Below are 19938 nucleotides of genomic sequence, written 5' to 3'. Positions count from 1 at the left end.
AGCTCAAATGGTTCACCATCACTGGTTTAGAAGCTTGTTTATTAGATACAAACACACTTAAAATTGTTTTGTCTTCTTGATTAATTGACCATTTTATAATTTTACTGCCTTTCTTTTTCTTTGATGATACCCTTCACCTTTTAAAGCTACTTTGTCTGATAGTAGTGTAGCCATGCCAGCTTTCTTTCACTTACACGTAAGCATGTTTCCTTCCATCCTTCCACTTTCAGGTAGTTAGTGTGTTCAAATTGTATTTCTTATAAACATCATGTAGCTATCTTTCTTTTTCTTTTTATGTATTCTGACATTCTCTGCTCCAGAATAAGTTCCAGCTGGACTAATAGAAATGTAAAAATTACACTATTACAGTAGCAGAAGAAGCTATGGGAGATTTTTAAAAATAATTTTGGGACAACAGAGGATCTTTCTAACTATAACACAAAATCCAGAATCCTACACACACACAAAAGGAAAGAAGGGAGTGGGGGGGGGGGGAGAGAGAGAGAGAGAGAGAGAGAGAGAGAGAGAGAGAATATGAATGACTATGACTCCATAAAAAGTTTTGAATTGCAAAATGGACCATAAGCAGTCAAAGGCAAATGACAGACAAGAAAAACTATTTGTATTTCTTGTCATAGCTACAAGACTTACTTCCTTACTACTTAAACCTTTCCTACAAATCAATAAGAAAATAAAGACTAATAGAAAAATGGGGACATGACATGTCAAACTTGTTCATAAAAAAGGAATTATAAACATATTTTGAATATATAGATTCTTGACTTTTCTCAAAACAATGTAAGTAAACACATTCTCATAGTACTTTTTACCTATCACCGAAAACACTCGTATACAATGTTGTTTAAGTGTGAATTGATACCATTTTTAAGGGAAGGCAATTCTGTAGATAATAGCTATCTGTCAGAATATGCAATTTATATATCCTTTGACCCAGTAATTCCATTTCTCAAATTTATCTAGTAGACATACTGGCCCATTTACAAAATGTTCTGCAGTTTATTCATCACAGCATTGTTTATAGTTGTAAAATTGGCAACAACATAAATATGTCAGTTGAATCCAGTTAAATAAATTATGATATATAGCACTAAAAGAGAATATTCCACAATAGTTAAAATAAGAAGAAACTGCTCTATATGTACTGATAATGAATAGTCTCCAAGATACAAAATGAAGTGAAAAGCAAAAGGTATAAAAAGTGAGAATAGTCTGCTACTATTTGTATAAATAATCTATATATATAAAAGCCCAGCAACTGGAACAGCAGAACGACCAGAGTGATCAGAACAACTGGTGGCTATGATGCGCACTGTGGCAGTCAACCAGCCTGATCTGGGCCGCAGTGCCCCCCATTCCCACCTGTCTGGCCCCCGATTGGCCCCTAACACCCCGATCAGGGGCAGGGTCAGCTGGCCAACCACCCGCAGCCCCCCCCCCCGACCAGCCCAGCCCTATGGGCCCCCATCGGGACAGGCCAGCCAGGCCCAACCCATGCACGAATTTGTGCACCAGGCCTCTAGTTCTATATAAAAAAAAAGCCTAATATGCAAATAGACCAAATGGTGGAATGACTGGTCGCTGTGACATGCACTGACCACCAGGGGGCAGTCGCTCCATGTAGGAGCTGCCCGCAGGCCCTAGGCCAACCAGGGCGGGTGCCAGCGGGCGCCCTTCGATCGCCCCACTGGTCACCCCATAGATTGGCCTGATCGCATGCCAGGCCTAGGGACCCTAACCATGCACAAATTTCATGCACCGGGCCCTAGTCACATATAACTATTTACAAACATATAAAATATTTCTAAAAAGACTCCATATAATGGATGCTATGGTTTGCCTCTTCTAGGGAGGATAAGTGAATGGCCTGGGACAAAGGTGAGAGGGAGATCCTTTTCCTGCACACCATTTTGTGTCTTCTGAGTTTTGAACTATTTAAATGACTTATCTATTCAAAACAGGGAGAAATGTTTCATACACTGTAACAAGTAAAAATATCTTCTTAAAATATTTAGCTTATTACTTATAATACTGTGACTAAAAACTAAAATTGGGATGCAGTTCATCTTCCTCCTAGTTCTAGTTTGCCTTCTTTGTGTTGACCGAAAAACAGAACAATCTACGTATTTGACCCTTTTTTAGGTGCAGCTCAGTACCTGCTTAATGAGGCCCCAGATCCACTTCTCTTGTCTTTGTTTTAAACCTCCAACCAGAAGGCTTGGAAGAAGTATTTTTTAAATTCTCATATCACTCAAATATGCCTGACAGTTTATGTCTTTAGAAGTTTATGTATGTGTGGTATAGAAAGAAGTGATTGTAAAACAATTTTAGTGACTTTCAATTTTAATGAATTAGGGGGAAATGACCATAAGGCTGGAAGTATGATGAAAGTCTTATTTTCTATTTCAGATATTAAGCACCGCCGAATACCAATCTTATTCTTTGCAAACAAAATGGACCTTAGAGATGCAGTGACATCTGTAAAGGTGTCTCAGTTGTTGTGTTTAGAGAACATCAAAGATAAGCCATGGCACATTTGGTAAGTTGTAGATTTATTTTTCATTTTATCATTTTGAAAAAATCTCCAAGCTTCGGTGTTTCTTTTCCAAACTCATTTTATAAGTGATCTAACTTGGTAGGATGTAAGCTAAGGATTTTGTTTTATAGAATGTGGCATTGCAGGTATTTATGAACCTATTACTATTAAAACCTTTCAGATCTTTTGGGGGATAGAAAAATATAAATAACTCTTTACAAGAATAAACAACCTACTCACTCACCAACTTCAGCCATGCTGATTTCTATACACTGAATTAGCCAGCTACAATCCCATCTCAAGGCATTTCCACTTGTTACTCCCTTTGTGTAAATCATTCTGCAAAATAATGTTCTTGGCTTGCTACTGCAGTCCCTTCAGGAGAGGGACCTCCCCTCATAATTGTCTAAAATATCACTCTGCCTTACCCTGCCTCGCTTTTTCCTTATTAATTTGTTTTTTCTGTTGCCATGTGACCTCTTTTTCTTGCTTTCTTGTTTTCTTGTTTTCTGTTTTACAGTCTGTCTTCTTACACTAGTGCATTAACACCATGAGACTAGGGTTTTATTTTCACTCTGCAACCCCTGAAATAGTAGTACATGGTACTTAGTAGGTTCGCAATAAATATTGTTTATATGAATAAATATAAATGGAAATACTAACCTTGTTTGAACATACTAATAAGGTTGAAATAATAAATAGTATCTGAACTTATTTTACATTGTTTATTAGATAGTATTTTTTAGTGCTTGCTACTGTCATTAAGCTCCCTCTATCCACTGCCTACCTCCCCACCACTACAAGATTCCCTTCTCGCTTTTTATAAGATAGTATCTATGGAAAAGGCTGCACACAGAGGCGGAGAAATCCACTGCCTTTAGAAGAAGAAACAGAATGTGAAGTGAAGACTTAGTAGAGCTCAGAGAAGAACGTGAAGAGCTAACCTTGGTGCTGAAAGAGTAATAGTATAGAAGAGAGCTGAGAAAACCCTTGAAACTCCTCAGTATTCACGACCTCTACCCAGGAGTGAAACACTGCATTTCTCAGTTAAACCCTCCTTACTCCGGAATCAGAAGAAAAGTTAGTGTGTCCTAAATGCTTCTTCACTTGGAATTTGAGGTTCTGTGGTATTTTGTTGATAAAGAGAGGAGGGATTTGGGGATAGAGAAATACCGTAAGATGTAACCTTTGCGTTTCTCTATATCATTTAGGTAAATCATATCTAAATTGATAATATCTAAAGTAGAATAAATTTTCATTTTTCCATTGTATTAAGTATTGTGAGTGCTTTGATAGAAAGCATAATGTTCAAAAACATGGGTGTAATTAGTAAAAGATGCAGTACTTTTTTAAAAAAATATATATTTTATTGATTTTTTACAGAGAGAAAGGAGAGGGATAGAGAGTTAGAAACATCAATGAGAGAGAAACATTGATCAGCTGCCTCCTGCACACCCCCTACTGGGGATGTGCCCGCAACCAAGGCACATGCCCTTGACCGGAATGAACCTGGGACCCTTGAGTCCGCAGGCTGATGCTCTATCCACTGAGCCAAACCAGTTAGGCCAAAGATGCAGTCCTTTTAATTTTGAAGTAGAAGTTAATTTTGCAAGTGGAAAAATCTCTACTTAAAATAATTAGTCCTTGAAATTTAAAAAATTTATTCAGTTGTGACATCTAAATATTTTTCAGTGAGATACAAAGTAATATCCTGATGCTATAAAGATGTGGAATATTATATTTCCAGTTGCTGTGTTTTTTGTATAATTTATAGGAGAATGCCAAGTATTTCTTTAAATTTGCCTATAATTTTGACTTCTTAATTCAAACTGGACATTTCACTAAATTTTAATTACTGCTTCGTTTTAAGTTTTTTTATGTTTTGCAATATTGTTTAAACCATGTATAAAATTGAAAATACATTTATCCTTTTACAATTTTAGAGATAAAGGTAATGTACAGTGATGTAGAGATAAAATATTGCATCTCGCCTTCGGTACAAGTAAATTTACTGGCAATAAAAGTTTATAGAGATGTATAGTCAACTCTGATTTTCAGGATCTGATTGCAGTATTGTTCTTCCTGTGTGTTCTTTGACTCAGTCCCTGCTGTGATATGTGTATAGTTTTGCTTATTTACTACCTTGTAAGAGAGACAGATAGTAAAAGAGGTAAATAAATGTATAAAATGTCAGCTGGGAAAGGTGAAGAAAAATAAAGTAGGACAATAAGATAAAAATGATAAGAGATACTCCCTCTCTGGAATCTAATTGAAATCAGGGAGCAGTTCACACAGGTGTGGAGGAATAGCTTTCCAGGTGGACAGGCCAGCAAGTGGCTCTTGGATGAGGATGTACCCTGGTGTATTTTAGGAATAGTAAGAAGTCCAAGCTGACAGGAGCAAGGGATCTAGGGCTTTGCTGGACGTGGTGAAGACTTTGCTTTTATTTAGTTACAGGTCTTATCATTTATTTGAAAAGAAAGTAAAATTCAAACCATTGGAAATTAGTAGGAAAAGATGCAGGGTTTTAGTAAGGTAGTGACTCCACCACCAAAAGGGAAGGATTTCCTCATTATATTACTTATTTGGTACTGTAGTTTTACTTGGGACTATAGGTGTGTGATAAAATCAATACATTGATCTTTTTTTAATATAAATACTTTAGTTACTGATGTTTTGCTGTTGATATGGGTAATCCACAGTTTGCTTTGAATAATTTTGTATCATGCTGTTTGTTTCTGTCTTCCTATTTTAAAATATGTCATATTCTTAACCTAATAAGTAATTCCTTAGAAGAAATTTCTGATTTGATTAGAATCAAATTAACTCCTTTAGGTTATTTTAGTACATTTTAAAATCATGCTTCAGCACACTAAAAGAAACCCTAATTCAGAAAATCTAATTATGTATACTAATTGCTATTATATGATTATATTTTGAAAGGAAATAACTACTGGATCAGTAAAATGTTATGAGAAACTATCAGTCTGTGTCTTGGAAAAAATTGATACTTAAAAAATCCTTTGTATTTTATTCTCTTAGTTTATAATTTAATTATAATTATTTATAAAATATCACAATAAGGATTTAAGTTCATTCTAAGACTGTGAAAAGACCCCTATTTTATATACATATCTCAAATATTTCATTTCCTTAATAACCATGTGAAGTCAATTATAATATCTCCCCATTTTACAGATGCTAAAACTGAAGACAGAAGAATTAAATAACCTATTTAGATTCCTGAAACGAATAAGTAAAAAACTATTATTGAAATCTACTGGGATTTTTTTTTTTAATTTCTACCAGTTTACCAAAGTTATAATTACAGGTTTATACTCTGTAGATATAAAACTCCATTTCAAAAAAAGTCACTGCATCCTGTGGCTAAATTACAACCTAAGTCAAGCATTTCTAATAAATAACTGCTCTTGAGTCATTGGGGCTGGGCAAGATAGGAAGGGGGACTCTATAAAACTTTTCCACCACTAGAAAAACTACTCAAAGTAATGTCAGTCTGAGTACTGTTCCTAAAATAATAACTTTTTATTGATACACTTTTCCAAATGTCATAAAAATTATGTCAATATAAGTTATGGATAATTTTCTTGCTCCAAGATGCTCAGACTTTTGTTTTTTATATACATTCAGTTTCATTGCTTAACCAGTTTTGCTCAGAGATTTGTTACTAGAATATATTGATTTGCCACATGGAAAAATTGCAATTATTTATTCTTATAGTTCTACGATGTAATGAAATAGATATATTTCTTGTGGATTTTATTTCAGTGCTAGTGATGCCATAAAAGGAGAAGGATTGCAAGAAGGTGTAGACTGGCTTCAAGGTACATCACAAAATACTGTCCACCTTCAGCCTGTATTTCCTTTCCATTGACATTTTTCTTTCCTTTTATAACATTTTGTTTTTATTATATCACTGCCTTTTTCTCCTCTTGTTTCCATTTATTTCTGCTGTCAGAAAATACACTACAGTAAGTATCCAATACCTTGGTTCATTTACTTCTATTACGTTTTTCTAAAGGATTTATTTAAAGTGTTTGCTTTTTACAGTCAATATAGTGACAACTGCAGAAATATTTTTAATTTATAGTAATAAATTTCTGAGATCTGATAATGGAAGCACATTTGAAGTTTGGGACAAATGTTACCCTTACTGTCAATAATTAAAATAAGTTTGCATGGCATATATTTAAAGAATGCCCTACTCCATATATATCTTAATCCTATATAATAAAACCCTAATATGCAAATTGACTGGACAGCTGAATGACCAGTCACTGTGATGCACACTGATCACCAGGGGGCAGACGCTCAATGCAGGAGCTGCTGCCTGGTGGTCAGTGCACTCCCACAGGGGGAGCACCGCTCAGAAGCCAGGCTCATGGCTGGAAAGTGCAGTGGTGGTGGCGGGAGCCTTTCCTGCCTCCACGGCAACACTAAGGAGCAGCGAGCAGGCAGGGCGGTAAGGAGTGAGGGGTCCTGGACTGCGAGAGGGATTCCAGACTGCGAGAGGGCACAGGCCGGACTGAGGGGGATCCCCCCCCCGCCCCCCTGCACAAATTTCGTACACCGGGCCTCTAGTTTATATATAACATATTTACACAACTTTTAACACTCATATTGAGAATTGTAAATACTGGTATTCTATTGATTTGTATATAGCAGCTGTATTTGTTATTCATCAAAAATAGCTATCATATGTTGGTATAAGCTTACTATATCGGGAATAAATTAAGATATATTATTTTAAGGCAGGGGAGGGGGGGTTAGAGATCAACCAAAGGACTGGTATGCATGCATATTAGCATAACCAATGGACACAGACACTGGGGCGGTGGGGGCTTGCCCTCAGGGGGTGGGAGTGGCAGAGGGGAGGGAGGCTCAATCCGGGAAAAAGGAGCATATGTAATACTTTAAGCAATAAAAAAAATAAATAAAAAGATACAGTATTTTTCCTAAGTTTACATTGTCTACTAGTTACAGGAATCGCTGGAAGCACAGTGGCCCACAAAGAGCAGTAAAAATGAATGAAACCGAGTTCTTTAGGTTTCAGGACACAGAGAGTCAGGCCAAGAAATTTTTGCTTATGAGCAGAACAACTAAGGGTCATTCCTATTAGGCATCTCCCTGCTCTTAATAAGGGTGAACAACAATATATTATAAATTCAGGTTTTAGTCTTGGGCTATCAACTCTTTCTACCCTAACCTTTTTTTTAATTCTCACTTAAGTATATGTTTTTATTTTAGAGAGACAGGAAGGGAAAGAGAGAGAAACATCGATGTGAGAGAGAAATATTGATTAGTTGCCTCCCATACACACCCCAGCTGGGGATTGAACCCACACCCTAGGTATGTGCCTTGACCAGGAATGGCACCTGCAACCTTTTGGTGCATGGCAAAATGCTCCAACCAACTGAGCCACCAGGATAGGGCTAAACTAACATTTTGATTACAGTTATGTGTGATTCTTTTTCCTCTTCTGCATGTCATGTTGAATCTTTGAACCAAATATTAAGTTTATGTCTGGACAAGCTTACTATATCAGGGAATAAATTAAGATATATTTAGCTGCTTACTCATACAATGACATAATATTTCTTTGGTTCAAAGTACTAAGTGTACATCTGATAAATATTTTTCATGTGTTAGTAAAATACGGTATTTTAATTAACTGCACAGACTATTATCAGTTTTTCTCATTTGTAGACATCATGACAGTTACCAATAAAGTGCAAAGAACACCCTGGCCAGTGTGGCTTGGTTGGAGCATCGTCCTGTACACCAAAAAGTTGCCATTTTGATTCCCAATCAGGGCACATACCCAGGTTTGGGGTTCAATCCCATCTCGGGATGCATGTGGGAGGTAACCAATCGATCTCTCTCTCTCCCCCTCCCGCCCCCTGCTTCTCTCACTCTCTTTCCCCCTCTCTCCTTCTTCCCTTCCTCTCTAAAAAAAAAAAAAAAAAAAAAAAAATCAATGAAAAAGAAATAAACTAAGAAAGTTAAAACAGGAGAAACCAACATGGCGGCATAGGTAAACACCTGAAATTGCTGCCTTGCACAACCACTTCAAAAATACAACTAAAAGACAAAATGGACATCATCCAGAACCACAGGAAGGCTGGCTGAGTGGAAATTCTACAACTAGAAGGAAAGAGAAAAGCACACTGAGACTCAGAGGAAGTGCGGAAGTAAAGTGCAGAGGTATGGCGGTGCACTTGGAAAGGGCTGGCAATTGAGGACGTGGTTGTCTTTTTCAATCAGGAGGGAGTCTCAAGCTCCTGACTGCTCTGAACTCCAGTTCCGGCTGGGTCTCTGGGGACCCAGACTCATACGGGGAGAAACTGGACTGTCTGGAAGCGGTGGAACTCAAGGGCGGCTTTCTCTCAGAGGTGCTTGCAGCGATTACCATGGGACACTGAGACACAGGATCTCTTAGGGCAGGGCTGAGGATAAGCCATAGCTGTTTGCTCCACCTTGTTGATTCCCTGAGACCCCGCCCCACCAAAGCTGCTAGCAGAGGCTTTTGCATATGAAAGGCCTGGCCCTTTGCAATCTAAAACTACCTAACAAACTGCAGCTGAATCAGAGAGACCCAGAACTTCCAAAAGAAGGCCCAAGGTCCCACAGCAGCTTGCATTGCTTCACAGCTGGGCCTCATCTGGGCACCTCCAAACCCTAAACAAAAAAAAAGGAATCTGCAGATCTCTCCATAGCTCCTGCTAGGTAGCCTCAGGCAGAGCTAAATTAGCACCTCCTTAGAAATCCAAGAGCCAGTGTACCCAGTTGTCAGAGGGGGACCATCCAGATTACAACTCCTCAGATCCATAAGGGACATGCTCAGGGGGCAGACTCAGTGAGCACCAAAGCCCCACTGAAGCAAGTCTTGCCCCATAAGGGTGTCTCCAACACAGAAGTTCTCTCACCGTAGACACAGCTGATTCTCATAGCCAATTGGCCTGGAGGTCAATTCATCCCAGTGATATCAACTACAATCAAGGCTTAACTACAACAAGACTGTGCACACAGCCCACAAGGGGGTGCACCAAGAGTGTCCACCTCAGGTAATTGGGGAGGCTGAGTGCCGGGAGCCGGTCCATCCTTGCTGTTTCAAGGGACCTGGCATATATGGCATACGGTTCTTAATATGTCTGCTCACCTTCTTGGCGCTGTGTTTTAACCAAGGTCACCTCTCCGAGAAAGGTTGTTTCCCCAGGTAGGAATTTTTCCCTGAAGTCAGGGAGGGGATGAAACTCCTTAACTAAGTGCCAGGCGGGTAGTTAATCACTACAAACAATCATGCTTAAGCTACATAATCTTTACTCCCTGGAATGGAGATAAGAAACGCCCTAACCTTTGTAATAGAGATTGATAGGATTGAATCAACTGGTATAAATACAGATGTAACAAGACAGCAAGAGACAGAACTTAGAACACAGAATTCAGAAGACAGAACCTACACAGAGCCTGGAGACAGAAGAACTTCGCTGGAGAGAACATGGCAATAGATCCTGGACTGAACCTAACTAGAACCTGGTGACTGAACCTGGCTGGAGATCTGAAGCAGAACCTCTCTGGAGATCCAGACCAGAACTTGGCTGGAGATCCTGGCTGGAGATCCTGGCTAGGCTGCTGATCAACTGAACGCTATCTCCGTGTCATTCCTTCTTCGCCGACTCCGTCCACACCTTTGGGGAACCCCTGGAACTGCTGGGGTTGGACCCCGGCAGCTGAGCCACTGGGCCCTATAGGACTCCTAGCACACAAAGCCACTCTGTCAACACAGGATGCAGCCAAAATGCGGAGACAAAGAAACAGATCACAAATGACAGAAATGGAGGAAAGCAAATGACTGGATATAGAGTTCAAAACCACACTTTTAAGGTTCTTCAAGAATTTTCTTGAAACCGCGATAAATTTAGTGAGACCCTCAAGAAATCTAGTGAGACCCTCGAGGATATGAAAAAGGACCAACTAGAAATTCAGCATACACTGACTGAAATAAAGAATATTATGCAGAGTTCCAACAGTAGACTAGAGGATCACAAGAATCAAATCAAAGATTTGAAGTATGAAGAAGTAAAAATCACCCAACCAGAAAAGAAAAAAGAATCCAAAAATATGAAGATAGTGTAAGGAGCCTCTGGGACAATTTCAAACGAACCAACATCCGAATTATGGGATTGCCAGAAGAGAGAGAAAGCAAGATATTGAAAACCTATTTGAAGAAATAATGACAGAAAACTTCCCCTACCTGGTGAAAGAAATAGACTTACAAGTCCAGGAAGCACAGAGAACCCCAAACAAAAGGAATCCAAAGAGGACAACACCAAGACACATCATAATTAAAATGCCAAGAGCAAAAGAGAGAATCTTAAAAGCAGCAAGAGAAAAACAGTTACCTGCAAGGGAGTACCCATTTGATTGTCAGCTGATTTCTCAAAAGAAACTATGCAGGCCAGAAGGGAGTGGCAAGAAATATTCAAAATGATGAATAGCAAGAACCTACAACCAAGATTACACTCCCCAGCAAAGTTGTCATTCAGAATTGAAGGTCAGAGAAAGAGCTTCACAGATAAGAAAAAGCTAAAGGAGTTCATCACCACCAAACCAGTATTATATGAAATGCTGAAAGGTATTTTTTTTATTTATTTATTTTTAATATATTTTATTGATTTTTTACAGAGAGGAAGGGAGAGAGAGACAGTTAGAAACATCGATGAGAGAGAAACATCGATCAGCCGCCTCCTGCACATCTCCTACTGGGGATGTGCCCGCAACCCAGGTACATGCCCTTGACCGGAATCGAACCCGGGACCCCTCAGTCCGCAGGCCGACGCTCTATCCACTGAGCCAAACCGGTTTCGGCCTGAAAGGTATTTTTTAATAAGAGGAGGAAGAAGAAAAAGGTAAAGATAAAAATTATGAACAACAAATACATATCTATCAACAATGAATCTAAAAATCAAGTGAATAAAAAGTCTGATGAACAGAATAAACTGGTGAATATAATAGATTCAGGGGCATAGAAAGGGAGTGGACTGACAATTCTCGGGGGGAAAGGCATTTGGGGGGTGCGGGAAGAGACTGGACAAAAATTGTACACCTATGGGTGAGAACAGTGGGTGGCAGGGGTAAGGGAAGAGAGTGGGGTGGGAACCAGGTGGAGGGGAGGTATGGGGGAAAGGGGGAAAAACTAATAATCTGAACAATGAAGATTTTTTAAAAAGTTAAAACATTAAAAAATAAACTGCAAAGGACATTCTAGTCATAATTTTATAATTAAGTGAAACTTAATTGAGAACCTCTAGTGATTCTAGAATAACTATTAGAATTTTTCTGTGAACACACCAAGTTAGTTTCTTGGATTGTGGTAAAGAATTAGTGAAAGTTAAGGAACTGATTCCCACATAAACATAGGTTGCAGAGGAACATTCCAGAGAAGACACCAAAAGCATATTTTCAGCCTTAATTCTTATTTACATGTGCTTATTATTGCTCACAGTGAAGCTATAGCATGGATCAAACTCCACTATTGTTCATAAAGTAATTCAAAGCACAGTAACCACTAAAAATAGGTTGATACAGTCATCTGAATTTTACATCACAGCCCTCTCCACTCTATCATAGTTCTCTCTTCCCTTTATTTTTATTTTTATTTTTTATTTTGTAACAGTGAGGCCACTAGGTGTCAGTAACAATCCAACATCACTGTGCCACTTGCCAACTCTGGCCTTGTCACCTAATTTTTGTGTCTGACTTTCCTGATTCGTTATCTTTGCATCTTACTTCCCAAGTCTTTATAAGGAGAGTATGTTGTTGGAAATACTTTTGTGCCCTTGTGTTGCCATATCTTTTTATGTAACTGTTACAACAGTTTTCTGCAAGGTTAACTAGTTGTCCCAATTTTATGTAGGATCATGGAATAGTAGTTAAAAAGCAGTTGGGCTTTTGAGTGTAGAGATTCATTCCACTACTTATTATTAACTAACATCTCTTTTGTAGATAATTGTCTTCATCTGTAAAATTGAAAAAATAAATGTAAAAATTGTGGTACAGATTTAATGAAACACTGTATGTGTTAAAATCACTGCCATTAGAAAACACTCAGTAAATGTTAAATGTACCCTTTTACCTAAATGCTCTGTTTAATAACGAAGGGAACTTTGTACGTAGATTAAAAAGTACGTTGGTTTGGTTTTGAATAGATCTTCTGTTCATATTTCTTATGTAATAGCAAATAGTTTGCAATTTGATGCTCCTATCTCTCTGGATTCAAAAAAGGCAAAAACCTATTTTATAAAATAGCTAACAGCATACAAGAGATTTTTCTGTGCCTTTAACTAACTTATTAGCCAAAAGTTTTTATGTAAATCTATCTGTGAAAGATATTCTGAGTTTATCTCTTCATTTTACTTCCAAAATTCTAAAATTTCCTAGCAGTATAAACAAGAAGGCCCTTGGACCAATTTCTTTCCTTTTTCTTTTTCTTTTTTTTTTTTTGAAAATTGACTTTCCTATTTATTTTGTTGTTTTGTTTTGTTTTTAATTCTTTATTGTTGAAAATATTACATATGTCTTCTTTTCCCCCATTGACCTCTCCCAGCCCACTCCTGCCCCCCAGCACAGACCCTCACCCCCCTACTGTCTGTGTCCATGGAATATGCTCATATCCATGCATACAAGTCCTTTGGTTGCTTTCTTATCCCTCCCCCTCCCCCACCTTCCCTCTGAGGTTGGATGGTCTGTTCGATGCTTCTATATCTCTGGATCTATTTTTCATCAGTTTATGTTCATTATATTCCACAAATGAGTAAGATTATGTGATATTTATCTTTCTCTGACTGGCTTATTTCGCTTAGCATAGTTTTATTATTTAGAGTTTAAGGCTGAAATTTTAAAGATAGAGTATTAAATGAAATATTTTGTGCCATGATTCCATTCTTTTTCGGAAGGATCCACAATGATTTCCTATGTATTGCAGCCCAAAGACAAGAATCCCTGAGTAGATTATGAAGTATTTTTAAAAACCAACAGAGAATATATAGAAACTATTGCAGAGATATAAGTTGTTTTCTAACTCTGAAACTTTGAAGTGAGATATTTATAAAAAGAAATTCTCCCATGTGACTAAGGAAACTTACTCATTTTATTACTTTACTAGAGGCCAGTACAGCCGTGGGCAAACTACGGCCCGCGGGCCGGATCCGGCCCATTTGAAATGAATAAAACTAAAAAAAAAAAAAGACTGTACCCTTTTATGTAATGATGTTTACATTGAATGTATATTAGTTCACACAAACACTCCATCCATGCTTTTGTTCCGACCCTCCGGTCCAGTTTAAGAACCCATTGTGGCCCTCGAGTCAAAACGTTTGCCCACCCCTGAGCCAGTGCCTGCACTCTGTCAATCTGAGACCCCTCGGGGGATGTCCAACTGCCGGTGTAGGCCCGATTTCACAGGCAGTTGGACATCCCTCTCACAATCTGGGACTGCTGGCTCCTAACCACTGGCCTGCCTGCCAGTCTGATTGCCCCTTAACCACTCCCCTGCAGGCCCGATTGACGCCTAACTGCTCCCCTGCCAGCCCTATGGCCCCCAACTGCCCTCCCCTGCTGGCCATCTTGTGACAACATGACAGCAGCCATCTTGTGGTGATGTAGGGTGGCCATCTTGTGATGGCATGAGGGTGTGAGGGCCACCTAGGCTTTGATTAGTATAGATCTGTATGGGAAAGGTTTATGCTTTCAGGTTTTAATAAAACACATAAACTACTCATATGGTGTTCCAATGACACTTAACTTTCATCTCCTCCTCAAATGTCACTAACAGTTAAGGGGCTTTTGTTTAAAGACATTAACCCACAAGGGCAAAAGGAATGGGAATGACAAAAATGGCAACCAAAATAGAACAAAAAACAGTGGCACCCATATTTTGGAAGCTGGATATCTGGTGAATGTTGATCTGATCTGATCTGATAAATAATGAATGACCTAACAGACTTAAAGACCTTTCCTCTTAACAGAGAAAGCTGAATTCTAAGCCAGCACTGAGGAAAGCTGGAAGGCTAATGTACATTGCAGATCCCCACGAAGGCTCAGTATTGGTAGAAATTGGAAATTAGAGAGGTAGGGCTGAAAGAGAACACACAGTCTTACATCCTTATCCCAAAAGAAGGTGAAGGTTCATTCTCTGCAGAGCATCAGACAGAGTGTCTCTGGACTGGAGAACAGCAAGCACAACTGTGCGTGGTAGTGCTGAACTGAAAATGAGGAGTAACTGAAAGTTTTCATACCAAATGTTATAACCCTCTTCTACCTTCTGTTTCTCCCAGAAGACACTGGTGGTAGGCAGGAGATACAAAGTCATCTTTGAGGAATCAGACCAGCCTAAGAGAAAAGAGCTAGTGGTATTAACATCAGAGATTCCCAAGGAAATGGCTTAGCTAGATACTCTAAAATGAAGACCACATTTGACAAGCCTAACATGCATATCACAATTCCAGTTCAGCTTTACAGTGTTCATTAACACGTATGAGAAGATGGCAAAGGATCACCAGGCATTTGAGAACCAAAACATTATGAGTTAAGGAACATAAACAGGAAAAATAGGTTAAAGGACGTAGAATTTATTTAGGGGAACATTTCAGAAACCTGGTAGAGTATGCATTAGCTGGTTTTTCTCAGTGGTTAGAGCGTTGGCCTGTGGACTGGCTGCGGGTTCAATGCCAGTTAAGGACATGTACCTCGGTTGTAGGCTCAATCCAGACCCCAGTCGGTGCATGTGGAAGGCAACCAATCGATGTGTCTCTTTCACATCGATGTTTCTCTCTGTCTCCCAGTCCTCCCACTCTCTGAAAAATCAATGGAAAAAATATCCTCGGGTGAGGATTAACAACAACAACAAAAAACTTGTAGCGTATCAAGAACAAAGAACCTAAAAATGAGTTTTTAGGAAATAATAGAATAGTAGAAATTGAAACCCCAATTAAAAGAAGATAAAATAGAGGCACTCTCTCAGAAAGTAGAGCAAACAGAGAAAGAATAGAAAATTGGAAAGAAAAGAAAGTAAGGGGGCGTGTTTAGGAGGCTTAATATCCAAATAATAGGAATTTCAGGAAAAGAGAACAGAAAATAGAGGGGAGAAAAATCAGCAAACAGTATTTTCAAGAACTAAGTATGAGTTTTTAGTTAAAAGTCCTTTTGAAAGCTCAATGTAGTGGATGAAAATATCCTCACACCTTGGCACATCATTAATAACAGTCACCACTGAAGGCAACGGGAGTCTACAAACTTCATGAGAAGAAAAGGAGGTTTCGCGAGAGGATAAGGATACAGAATAGGATCAGACTTTTTCAGTAGCAGCCCTTGGAAGCTGTAACACGATTGGGCAGTGCCTGGAACAGTCCAAGGAGAAAGTGGGATTGTTCTCAGGCTGTATCAGTGTATTGTGACTGGAATTAAAACATCTTCAGCCATGCCAAGTCTTAAGAATTTACTTTCTGTACCTTTTACTAACGTAGCCACTGAGAGGAGTGCTCCTCAAAAACAAGGGAGTAAACCAAGGGGAAAAGGGTGGGGGGTCCTGAAAGAGGAAAATAAGCACAAGGGGGGGAGGGGATCCCCTGGATGATAGTGGAGATCCTAGAGTGATAGTGAAAGATCTCTTGTGAAAATAACTGGGCAAGCAGAGGAAACTGGCCCAGATTAGAGAGTTGGGGAAGGCTGTAGTGAAATTGATGGACTCTGTACTGTGCTTCATAATAAGGATTTAAACAGTGTAGAGTAATGGGATTGACGTGGTATTGGGTACATAAAAAAGCAGAGAGGCAGAGCTGGAGATAAGGAACAATTATTAACTCCAGGGAAAACAAAATGTAGTTGAAGACAGGAAAAGTAACCGAGGTATGCTACCTGTCTCAGCTGTGATCAGCACTTCCAGACTCATTATATTGATGATGACTACATTACTTGGTTAGGAGGATGGGAGTATTGAAAGCATTATGTGGGTTGCACATAGCAGCATAGAGATACTTAAGAACTGAGGCCTCATACTAAATGGAAGAAACTGGTATTTCAACAAGTAATACAAATATTATTTAGAGAGAAAGAGGTAATGACCTAGAAGGGAGTTGGAAGTAGTTGCCTATGAAAGGGACGGAGATGAGGCAAGGGACTGCTAAGTTTTATACATCATATAGAACTAGTTAACTGGCTCTATGCATATACAGCTGACGAAAATAAAAACTAGTATGATTTGTGCTTTTTTTTAAACAATGTACATAGATTTCTACTGTGTTATAGATTTGTCTCAGGTTATGTTAAATAGATTATGTCCTGTAGAGACCGATAATGTCTTTCTGTTTTTGTTATCAGATCAGATCCAAGCTGTGAAGACATGAAAAGATAGTATTTGGAAACCTCAACAATTGTCAATTCAAGGAATATATCTTAAGGCAAACTGAATACATTAATATTTTTAAAGATGTTGGTGCATCGAAGAATACTTTATAATCTGCTTGCATTTATGGACTCTGAATAAAGTTTATAAGAATATAAGACTTCATGTATGCTAATCTGGCCATTAATTATATGAAAATAAATCCTCAGAAAGGATCCCCAGAATATCAACCTCTTGGTAAAGATCTACACTTACTCATAATGAGAATGTTAAAATCCATCTCAATATCTCATCGTGAATTATGATATCTTTAATGTATTTTTTAATTGTCTTCAAAAAAGCTTATAGTATGACTGCGATGGGATTGTACTTGTGAAAAAGAACTTTAAATATTTATAAGGGACCATGGGTGATAAATGTATATTAGATTTTTACTCTATGTCACCATCAATAAAACATAAAATGTACCAACTAGTGTGCTTTGTTTATGCTGAAATAATGCTGTGTTAATATGGTATTTGGTGTTTTACTGTCAAATATTTGTCAACCTGAGACCAAGTTATGCTGAAGCATTTATCCAGTGAATAAGTATTGGGTAGCTCTACACCTGTAGTAGTCTGGCACCATCCTACGCAATGGTGATAGAAGGTAAATTAAACATACTCCTTATCCTCAGACAACTTAAAATTTAATGAGGAAGAATTTTAGAATTTTTTAATATATATAATTTTTTATCTCATTGCTGAATGAAAATATTTTATCCTAAGATTGAGTCATTAAAATTAATGTGCGATTCTTCAATAATTATAACTGACTTTCTTTAAAATTCCTCCAGTTTACTATAGCACTTTGTTGAAATAGATTGTGACTGACCAAACTGTTTTTTTTTTTTCTGAACAAAAACTGTTACATAAATGTTCTTTAGAATTTTAGACATATCTCAGGTATCCACAGTATGCAAATTGTATTCTCAAAACTTAGAGACCACTTAGAATTATGACTCTAAATAGAAGCTTTGGTTCTAAATTAATCACTGGGAAACTGTAGAAAGCTGCGGTGTCAATTCTGGAAAATATTGCATATAAAGAAAAACTGGAATGTTTGATGTGTAACATCTTAAACATACTTAGCTGTGGAAATGATAAAAAAAAAAAAACAGAGGCAAAAGGTGAGCATTAAAGATGTGACATAATAACCGGTAGTGGTATGTTCAGAAATTTGAATAAAATAATTTTAAAACTACAGTAAAAGTTCTGTATTATACTTTCTCACAGTCCTGAAATCCCAGTGACTTGGACTTTGTTGCGTTCAAAGTTATCCAGGATATTCTACTGGTTCCGCATTTTCAGCTAGCTTGCCAGCCTTTCATAAACTGTTTTGATGAGGATAAAAAGTGAGACTCATTAATTGAGTGGACTCACATATAAAAAGGACATTATGAAAACACTGAATGTGATTTAACAAAAAAACTAGTATTCTGTAACTATTTTAGGAGGATGCAGTACAGTAACAACACTAATAGTTATTACTCTGTGATCACTACATTTTGAGCAATATATCTCACACATGATTTTGTATCACTTAATTCTCACAATAGCCTTATGTGATAGGCTCTATTATTCGTTTTATAGGTAAGAAAACTGAAGCCTAAAGAAGTTAAGTCATTTGATGAAGGTCACAGAGCTAGTAAATGGTGATGCTGGGAATCAGAACCATTCTGTTTAAAGTAGATGATTCAAGAAACAAGAATATTACAGATATTAGAAATATAGAGGTGTCTGTCATAAAAATAGTTAAAAGTACTGAAAAGGTTCTCACGGTGGAAGGAGACCATGGGGATGGGAGGTGGTCAGAGGTAAGGGACTCGTTTTTTTTGTGTGTTTTTTTGGTTTTTTTGCTTGTTTTAAGTCTATTAACACTTCAGATTTTAAATGGTGGGCATAAATGACTGATAAAAATAATTCTTAGGTTGATACTCAATTATTGCTATCCCATAGACTAACTCGTACCTATGCAAATATTTAGACAAAAGGGAATATTTTTCCTTTGATTTCATGTTCTCCAAATATAAATATCAATTCTTACTCTAAACTTTTAAGTCAAGATTATGTAGAAGCAAGTTGGGCAACAATAGCCACACGATGCCATGTAAGTGTGTACTAGTGTAAGCTGAGGTTATTGGGTTTGTACTTAGCATGCAATTAAAATTTACTGCATTCTAAAGCTCAAGCAGGTGCTTTTTCGTGTTTAGGCATCACTGTAACAAATTTTACTTTATAAGCTCTCCAATTCAATATAACACCTCATAAAGTGTTCAAAACATCCTGTTATATTTTTGCATTTAAATATTTATATATGGCCCTATTCAGCTTGTGCTTTGTAAATCATGAAAGGGCTGAGTTTTATATATTCGTTTTTCATTTATAGGTTGCCAGCTAAAAATTAGGAATTGTCTCCTGATTCCTCAAGTCGTTTTTTTCCTTTGGAATTTTTGGCACACCACATTGTTATTTACTCTTGCAAATAGCGATGACAGATTCATTCTGCATGTAACTCTCGCACATTTAAAATACTGTAGTATTTTAACTGACTTTGTACATATTTTCTGCTTTCTGATTATCCCCTCTTCTCAGTTGAAAAAATAAAAGTGATATTAAAATTTCACTTAAATGGATGTTAAAATAGGTTTTTATTTCTGTACCTGGAAAAAACAACAACACTGTAATGATTGGAAAGTGGTTATTGTACTTATCCTGTCTGGGAGAAAGCTGCCCCTCCTGCGCTCGCCCTGATGCCAGAAAATTCAGTTCCTCCCCATATGCCCTTGGTACCTTTCAAGCTGCTGTCCAAGCACCGGAGCTCAGAGGGAGTGAGGCAAAGTACGTTTGTGCTCGGGCCCCTTAACAGGAACTTCCTGGGACTCCATGAGCCTCTGTCTCCCTCAGCCTCAATTCCCACTGGT

At 37.9% G+C, this 19938-nt stretch overlaps 1 protein-coding gene across 3 annotated transcripts in view; it reads left to right on the top strand.

Annotated features, from left to right (window-relative positions):
* The window catches only part of ARL6 (ADP ribosylation factor like GTPase 6), a 52071-nt gene extending 32431 nt beyond the window's left edge, over positions 1 to 19640 (top strand). The window contains exons 6-9 of one of the 3 annotated variants that reach the window (XM_059688041.1): positions 2428 to 2557; positions 6344 to 6399; positions 6534 to 6546; positions 12373 to 13360. In XM_059688041.1, the coding sequence (XP_059544024.1) occupies positions 2428 to 2557; positions 6344 to 6399; positions 6534 to 6546; positions 12373 to 12472 (299 nt within the window). In that variant the 3' untranslated portion in view covers positions 12473 to 13360. Of the gene's footprint in view, positions 1 to 2427; positions 2558 to 6343; positions 6400 to 6533; positions 6547 to 12372; positions 13361 to 16951 lie in introns of those variants that run through there. The other 2 variants (XM_059688038.1, XM_059688039.1) reach the window with 2 other exon arrangements.
* Positions 19641 to 19938: the final 298 nt, after the last annotated feature.

The sequence above is a fragment of the Myotis daubentonii genome, chromosome 3 (assembly GCF_963259705.1).
Source record: "Myotis daubentonii chromosome 3, mMyoDau2.1, whole genome shotgun sequence".
NCBI lineage: Eukaryota > Metazoa > Chordata > Mammalia > Chiroptera > Vespertilionidae > Myotis > Myotis daubentonii.
This window is presented reverse-complemented; position numbering and strand designations above follow the sequence as displayed.